The sequence below is a fragment of the Heptranchias perlo genome, chromosome 20, assembly GCF_035084215.1.
Source record: "Heptranchias perlo isolate sHepPer1 chromosome 20, sHepPer1.hap1, whole genome shotgun sequence".
NCBI lineage: Eukaryota > Metazoa > Chordata > Chondrichthyes > Hexanchiformes > Hexanchidae > Heptranchias > Heptranchias perlo.
In genome coordinates, this window is record NC_090344.1 from 36,618,905 (window position 1) to 36,627,874 (window position 8,970).

Sequence of the window (8,970 nt, forward strand, 5' to 3'; positions counted from 1 at the left end):
CAGAGGCAAATGGCAGATGTATTGGAAAAATAACTTTAATAAAATGTGAATTGCAAGTGTAACATTATTGTAAAAAAATAACTTAAAATTACAGGAATATCATAGCATTTTCTAAAATTTCTTTTCCACTTCCAAATTTCACATATATATATCTCTATATAGAAAAATGTATTACTCTATAGTTTATCTCCGATCCAATACTTAACATAAATTTAATGACTATGACAATCCTCATGAAGCTGGGACATAAAACAGACATCATCGTTACTTTCTTCCATTCCAATTTATTCTATCATCGCAGATTCCCCCCCCCCCCCCCCCCCTCAAAGTCTGAAACATCCCTATAACGGCCCTAGTTAATGGGCGTTATTTCAAATAATGTGTCCGGGTCATTTTCTAAATGCAGCCGAGCTCATTAAAGAGATGGAGCCTGGAGACAGTGAGATTGCCAGTGGGGACCAAGACCAAACTTAGTTCTATTTCTTCCTGTTTACCATTGTGCAAAAATTGCTACTGCAGTCTGGAGAATTAGTGGGACCATGAAAGAACTGAGTGTTGCTGAAGAGAAAATGCCAGGAGACCCCAATATTGCCACACTGGTTACACATCTGAGGAGCAAGAGATTTTATATATTACATATGATATAGGTATATTCTGGGACACTAACTGGGCTTCTATGACCTGTTGTTTTCTAAAATAATACCTTGCAAAAAACACTACCCAGAACATAGTCCGCTCTTAATTCAGTCGGTTTCATTCAAATCACTTAATAATTCATTTATTAAAAATTATATAATTATTCATTTTTTTCAGCCCTACACTCCCACTTTACTGTGTGGCTTAATTCGAATGATTGGATCATTCCAAATTTTTAGCTTCTCTTTTTCCCTCCCCAAAAGAAGCGACCTGAAATGATCAGAAATAGACGACGGTACAAGGTACTGGAAAACAAGTCACTAGAATATTTAACAAAAAAACATCTAACCTTGTACTTTCTAATTTGGAGAGAGGGAGGGAAACGGTTCTTGATTTCTCAACAGGGTGCAATATTCAGGTGGGTGAGGAGAGAGGGAGGGGCGGGGGGAGACATTTCCCCTTCGGTGCCTGGTTTCCATTCTCGGGTCAGATCTCCGATTCCAAAGCCTGCTGAGCATCGCCGTTGACCTGCTTGCAAGGTTCGCTCCCCTTCTCGCTCTTGGTGCTCGAACGGCGGCTGCTGCTGCTGCTGCTGCTGCTCTCGCCGGCACTCTCCGCCGGCTCCTGGGCTCCGGAACTCCGCCGGGCAGCGTCGGGCAACGCCAAGCCCCACGAACAGCAACAGGAGCCTGCAACCCGGGCTCCGCCTTGGAGCCTGGGCTCCTCGGCTTGCCCGCGGAAGCAAAGGAGCTCCTTGAAAGCTTTCCTGAAGTCGGAGCTCCGGCAGTAGATGAAAGGATTGAAGCCCGAGTTCACGTAGCCCAGCCAGTTGCAGAACAGAAAGAGCATCCTAGGAATCTGGTTCCTGATCACCACCTGCACGATATTGGCCAGAAAAAAAGGCAACCAGCAAAGGGTGAAGGTGCCCATGATGATTCCAAGTGTCTTCAGGGCCTTGTGGTCTTTCAAAGCCAGGAGTTTGGAAGGTCTCCTGTTGGGCTGCTGGTTCTCGCAGAACCTCGTCTTGTTCTTCTCCATCTTCTTGACCTGCTTCTTGGCCTCCATGAAGACTTTGGAGTACAAGAGGATCATGATGACCAGAGGGACGTAGAAGGAGATGGTGGAGGAGAGGATGGCGTAGGGCCAGTTGGTCACGAAGTCACAGCAAGTGGGATCCCTGTAGCACCTCTGGGCCATGGGGTCGGAGTCCTCCCACCAATGGTTCATGATGGGCAGGAAGGAGATGAGAGCCGAGATGGCCCACACCAAACACACAATGGTCCTGGCCCGGGCTTTGGTCAGTAAAGTCTGGTATCTCAGTGGCGAGGTGATGGCGATGTATCTATCTATAGCAATAACGCAGAGAGTTTCAATGCTGGCCGTCACGCACAACACATCTACAGATGTCCAAAACTCGCAGAAAGGCGAGTCCAAGAGCCACCTATTTGTCACCACGATCGTCGCCCCCAGTGGGACCACGAAGACGCCCATGATCAAATCTGCACAAGCCAACGAAGTGATGAAGACGTTGGTTAGAGTCTGGAGCCGCGGGTTCTTGGCGATGGCCAGGATCACCAGTAGGTTCCCAATCACGATGATGAGAATGATCACAGTGAAGACCGCCGCAAGTGCCCATTGCTCCGTCAAGCCCAACTCTTCCCCCGTGCCCTGAGGCTCCGCCAAAGCAGTGGCGTTCACACCTTGCGACCCATCCATCCTGGAGTTAAAGACTGGCGTCGGAAGCCCCCACACCCATGAGGCTGGCGACAGGCTGCGCTCATCTTTCTCTGGCTCTCTCCGCAGGTTTAAACCCATGGCTTTTATGAATATTCCAACGTCACCACATCGGCAGCAAATCGTATCCGCCTCTCGGCTCGGGTGGCTTCCTCTATCCTTTTAACACTTTCAGTGTCTGCTCAGTCGCCCGTCTCTCCAGCCTCAGGCCGGTTGGTTGCGTTTAGACTGGCAGCCGTCTCATTTAAACTAGATTAGTGAGAGAGAGAGAGAGAGAGAGTTCGCCAATTGTAACAGAGGAAACCGGGTTATTGGAGCACATTAAATCGGCGTCCGTGCGTTGGAGTCTGTGTCTGTCGGTGTCAGTGTTTGTGTGTCTATCTGTGTGATGGGTAGGTTTATATGTGTTTTGTCTGTCTTTGTGTGTCTGTCCCTCAGTCTGTATGCACGCGTGTCCCTGTTTGTCTGTATGTTTGCATGGATGTGTGTCTCTGTATTTCTCTGAGTGTGTTTCTGTATTTCTCTCTGTGTGAGTCTGTTTCTGTGTGTGTACACGAATTTCTCTGTGTGAATCTGTGTGTGTGTGACTGTATTTCTCTGAGTCTGTTTCTGTGTGTGTACACGAATTTCTCTGTGTGAATCTGTGTGTGTGTGACTGTATTTCTCTGAGTCTGTTTCTGTGTGTGTACACGAATTTCTCTGTGTGAATCTGTGTGTGTGTGACTGTATTTCTCTGAGTCTGTTTCTGTATTTGTGTGTACACGAATTTCTCTGTGTGACTTTGTGTGTGTGTGACTGTATTTCTCGGAGTCTGTTTCTGTATTTGTGTGTACACGAATTTCTGTGTGACTTTGTGTGAATCTGTGTGAGACTGTGTGTGTGTCTGTGTGTAGATTGTGTGTCTTTCTGTGTATTCGTGTGTCTTTCTGTGTTGTCACGTTACTTTTTCGAACTGCAGCGTTTTGCAGAAACCAATAACAATTTGAATCACACAGGAACAGGAGAAGGCCATTCAGCCCCTCGAGCCCATTCCGCAGATATTTCGTGGCGCTCGGAAATATTCTCTCCTGCCAAGTTGTTACATAAACGCAATGAAACAAGGACGGGAGTAAAGGATGCCATAAAGTCGCTATTTGGATTACAGTGTTGCAAAAATGAACTTCGATTTGACAGTGGGGGTGGAACCTTAAAGACGGAGCTGAGGTTTGAAAAACAAGCCCAAAACAGTGAAACTATTTTTAAAGTCACAATCATCAAACAAATCTGAAATATTGTTGCGTAGATTTAAAATTAAATCCTCGATCACACGATTGAAAGGGTTGTTCCGTGTAATACACGTTTAACTGGAACTAGGAATTTCTAATACCGAAAATCGTGAGCAGATTCAGAAAGCAAGCGTCTCCACCATTGAAAATGCCAACCGTTTGTTTATCTTGTATCTTGGTGATTACAGTGTCTAGACTGGGATTTCTGATCGGTTTAAAATGACGGGAGCGAGCGGCGTTGTTTAAAGAGATATTAAACGAACCGTGGGCACTGCGATCCCGTTTTTCGATTGAAAACGAATGAACGCAACCGGGCAACGTGTTCACTCTGCAGGCGGTGGGAAATGTCCCGCGAGTCTCTCCGGATTGGACTTTTTATCTGATAGCAGGTCTAAAGTACAGAAAATACAGGCGACACGCAATTTGCCCGACATGCAGGATCAAACCAGAATTTACAAAGACGAATAACCGCAATAACAGAGAAAAAGAGCAAGAACTTGCGTTTTATAGCGACTTTCACCTCGCCAGGACCTCCCAAAGCGCTTTACAGTCAAATGAAGTATTTTTGAAGTGTAGTCAACTGTTGGAATGTAGGGAACGCGGCAGCCAATTTGCGCACAGCAGGATCCCACAAACAGCAATAAAATAAAGGACCAGATCCTGTTGGGATAGTTCTGAGTACAATCACGGCAAACTTTGTTACAAAGCGAGCAAGTGTCAGTAACTTTCGTTTCTCGCTGAATGACACTCAACGCGGCTGGAAGAATTCAGGTCGTCTCTTGTCTTGTTGCGAATTGAAACTTTCTTTGCAGAGTCTGCCCCGACAGCGTGTGTCTCCATCCCGTCTGATGGAAAGGGAAATCATGCATTCTGTTAAAACCGCGGGTGTGCAAACACACTTTTTTTTTTAGCTCGTACTTTATGCGGATCAACAACTGTTGGCAGGCGCTGAAATGACATTGCTCAGTTGCAGTTGCAACGGAATGTGCTTGTTGTAGTGACTTTTAGATGTGAGTTCAGTTATGCCCAGTCACCTATCACATTGAATTATGTAGAATTTATAGCAGAGAAACAGGCCGTTCGTCTTAAGTAAGGAATTCAGGAGAAACTTCTTGGTCAGAGTGTGGAACTCGGTGTGTTGAGGGGAATAACATAGATACATTTAAGGGGATAAACACATTAGGGAGAGAGGAATAGGAGAGGTGGATGGGGCTAGATGAAGTAGGGTGGGAGAAGGCTCCAGAGCATCATGAACACCGGCATAGATCAGTTGGCCCCAATGGCCTGTTTCCGTCCTGTTCATTCTAAGTAGTTCCATGCAAATAGTTGTGTCTCCATTTCTGTTGGAGAAACGGAGATTGCCAATCATAGACGGTGCTGTCCAATTTCCAATGTGGGCGAGTGTCCGTGGCAGCGAAGGACATGCAGCTTGGCTGCATAAATATTATTGTGATAGGGGACCCGCAAAATCGAACGATTGCACCAATTGTCTGAGGTTTGACCTGTTAAGGTGAGAAAGTTCAATTTATCCACTTCGGGGGTCGAACATCGCACGAGTTTTGCAAACGCAGAGGGGCGGTATTTTACAGCGTCAAATTAGACCGTTTAAGATTTGCAATCCAACCAGAATAAAGGCCCGTGGACATTCTGCAGGCGGTCTCGACACTGATTTTACATTCTGCAGAGTCTGACACAGAATGAATCTGCAGCAACACACAGGGGATCAGGGACCCTGTAATTTTCCCCTCCTACAGTCCTTATCCTGCAGTGAAAGTCCTGGCCAATATTCACTGAAACAGGTGATCTGGTCATTATCTCATTGCTGTTTGTGGGATCTTACTGTGCGCAAATTGACAGTGGCATTTCCTACATCACAACAGTGACTGCACTTTAAAAACACTTCATTGGCTGTAAAGTGCTTTGTGGCACCCTGAGGTTGTGAATTTCAGCCTTTTTTTTCTGAACCAGACAGTTCGCGACCTTGGCATCCTATTTGACCCTGAGATAAGCTTCCGACCACATATCCAAGACCGAAACCGCCTACTTCTACCTCCGTAACATCGCCCGTCTCCGCTCCTGCCTCAGCTCATCTGCTGCTGAAACCCTCATCCATGCCTTTGTTACCTCCAGATTGGACTATTCCAACGCTCTCCTGGCCGGCCTCCCATCTTCCACCCTCCATAAACTTGAGCTCATCCAAAACTCTGCTGCCCGTATCCTAACTCGCACCAAGTCCCGTTCACCCATCACCCCCTGTGCTCACTGACCTACGTTGACTCCTGATCGGGAAACGCCTCGATTTTAAATTTCTCATCCTTGTTTTCAAATCCCTCCATGGCCTCGCCTCTCCCTATCTCTGTAACCTCCTCCAGCCCTACAACCCTCCGAGATCTCTGCGCTCCTCCAATTCTTGCCTCTTGCACATCCCCCATTTTAATCGCTCCACCATTGGCGGCCGTGTCTTCAGCTGCCTGGGCCCGAAGCTCTGGAATTCCCTCCTCAAACCCCTCTGCCTCTCTCTCCTCCTTTAAGACGCTCCTTAAAACCTACCTCTTTGACCAAGCTTTTGGTCGCCTGTCCTAATATCTCCTTATGTGGCTCGGTGTCAAATTTTGTTTGCTGACGCTCCTGTGAAGCGCCTTGGGACGTTTCACTACCTCAAAGGCGCTATATAAATGCAGGTTACTGTTATTGCTTTGCTTCCCTTTTTTCTTTTCTGTCTCACCAGGTCGGGACAGTTTCCTTAGTCCTGTTCTACCTTGAGAACAGCGTCCCAAAAACAAGGAAGCATGTTAATCGCAGTATTGGTTGGCGTGCATTCCAGGAGTTGCCCGGAGAGCAGTGGATTGAAAGGATGGTACCCTGGTAAAGTTTAGCTGCCTCTCATTAGCTGTTTCCAACGTAATATTGCTGTTTCTAAGAACGAGGGCTGAGTAACTTATTGATGCTTTCGCTTTGGAGTCGGATAATAAGCCCTGAGCTAATTTGGTTACTTTATTTGGTCACCCGATAGTGCGAGCATTCTGTTTTAAGTGGTCGCATGCTAATAAGATCAAAGCAAGGTATCAAGATGCTGAGATACACCAGATACACCACTGACTGACTGTCATCAAGCGGACTAGTCCACACTGGGGAAATATAACCCCCGTCAAACCCGTTACACAGAGAATCTCTTCCCGTTGTGAATAAAATCCTGGAAGTGTCTGCATCGTTGTGCTACTGTCTTCGTCTCCCATTCCGGGTACATCGGGGGCAAGTGATACGAATATGGAGGCTGCAGGAGTTTAAATGTCATTGAAATACAGAACACCATCAGCAACTGCGTGTGTGTTGACTGAAGAGAGTTCGAAATCGGAAATCATCAACTAACAAACACAATAAAAACAGAAAACGCTGGAGGAGCTCAGCCAGCGTGGAGAAAGAAACGGAGTTAATGTTTCATAAGAACATAAGAAATTGGAGCAGGAGTAGGCCAATCGGCCCCTCGAGCCTGCTCCGCCATTCAATAAGATCATGGCTGATCTGATCCCAACCACAAATCTAAAGAACACAAGGTGAAGACCTTTGGTCACTTTCTTCAATTCTGATGACCTGAAACGTTAACTCTGTTACTTTCTCCACAGATGCTGCCTGACCTGCTGAGCTCCTCCAGCATTTTCTGTTTGTATTTCAGATTTCCAGCAGTATTTTGCTTTTGACCTAACACTCGCACACAGACACACACACTCTGACACACTAACACACACACATTATATAAATATAATCGAATATTGTACCGATCGCACGTCTAAGTGCGAACCTTTCTGTTAAATTTTCGGCGAATAAGAACCTAAAACCAGAAAATGACCTTCAGCTCAAGGTGTGATTCTGAAATTGGTGAAGAGTCACGTCCGCTGAAATGCCAGCTCTCCGGACCCATTCCTCAAAGAAAGCCTGAGACCAGTTCCAAAACTCGAAAGGGATTCCCCCCCTCCCCCGGATTCCGTGCTGCAGACATCCACCCAACTCCACCGCTGCCCTTCTCTCGTGTGTCTTTTTAATGCTTCATTTGGTCGCCGGTTCCCTTAAGCGAGTTCATTCTTACTCTTCGAGTTAAAGGAGCCCCTCGTCTTTTTTTTTACTTAAAATTACATTTAAAAGAGGCGGCTTCAGTTTGGAAAACGTTCTGAATTCTCGTCATCTGCCACATCGAGTCGTTAAGCGAAATACTGTACAGTATTTGCTTTTCAACAAGGGCCGGGTTATATGTAGTAAGCAGAATAAATACACCTTGTAAAGCACAGAGCCGGTTATTCATTAAGCAGTTTATCTTATGAATGAGAAACATCTGCCTTTTGGAAAGTGTGTATATTTATTTTACGCAGTATGTAAATTGACCTTACTAAATACTCCATTAGGATTGCCCGTGGAAATGTCGACATTAATCACACCTCAACCTGATAAGGAAACATTTACCTGAGGAAGGAGGAAGTCTCCGAAAGCTTGTGAATTTAAAATAAAATTGCTGGACTATAACTTGGTGTTGTAAAATTGTTTACAATTGTCAAACCCCAGTCCATCACCGGCATCTCCACATCATGATAAGGAAAGGTCAGTGATGGAGACAGCTCACTAGGAACGGTCGTAGTGACAGCCGAAGAACACAGGAACAGGAGTAGGCCATTCAGCCCCTCCGACCTGTTCCGCAACAGTAACCGCAGCATGTTTCAATTTGGCGTGAAATGGGGTTAACCAATATCAGAAATTAAAACTGAGGTGTTCATGGAATGGTGGAAGAGATGAAGCAAATCGACTGGAGGGCAGTGCTCAAGAGAAGGTAAATTGAGGACAACCTTTCATAGAATGGTTACAGCACGGGAATATTACAGAACATACATAGCACAAGACTAAATAAACGTGGCCTTAAAGAAGCACAGGTGGACACCTATAACATTTGGGCTTGCATTTTCCATGACAGGGTGAGGCTTTCTCAAATAAGAGAGAACTTGCATTTATATAGCGCCTTTCACCACCTCAGGACGTCCCAAAGGGCTTTACAGCCAATAAAGTACTTTTGAAGTGTCGCCACTGTTGTAATGTAGGAAACATGAATTTAACTGGATTAATCAGACAATATGAAGAAATACACACTCTACAAAGTTGGTGGGGTTGCTAGGATGGATATGGGGACACCCAAAAATATAAAAAAAGACAGTCAAAGTGGGAGCTGTAATAAGCAGAAAGGCTGCTCGACAAGCTTAAGGCAATGGTTATCCTCGGTAAAATCGAGGTGGTAAGGAATTAGCTGAAGGAGAGGAAGTAATGGGCACTGGCTGGGGAGTGATGCTGAGCTGTG

At 45.8% G+C, this 8,970-nt stretch overlaps 1 protein-coding gene and 1 long non-coding RNA gene across 2 annotated transcripts; one reads left to right on the forward strand and one right to left on the reverse strand.

The window, feature by feature from the left end:
• Positions 1 to 315: 315 nt before the first annotated feature.
• On the reverse strand, positions 316 to 2,496 carry LOC137336115 (beta-1 adrenergic receptor-like). The gene has a single exon (XM_068001604.1). It carries the CDS (start codon positions 2,449 to 2,451, stop codon positions 1,123 to 1,125), a length of 1,329 nt encoding a protein of 442 aa, XP_067857705.1. The 5' UTR covers positions 2,452 to 2,496; the 3' UTR covers positions 316 to 1,122.
• Positions 2,497 to 2,573: 77 nt separating this feature from the next.
• LOC137336116 (uncharacterized) lies at positions 2,574 to 8,150 on the forward strand. The gene is made up of 2 exons (XR_010966574.1): positions 2,574 to 2,762; positions 3,366 to 8,150. It is a non-coding gene; the product is annotated as an uncharacterized lncRNA (long non-coding RNA).
• The last annotated feature ends 820 nt before the right edge of the window (positions 8,151 to 8,970 follow it).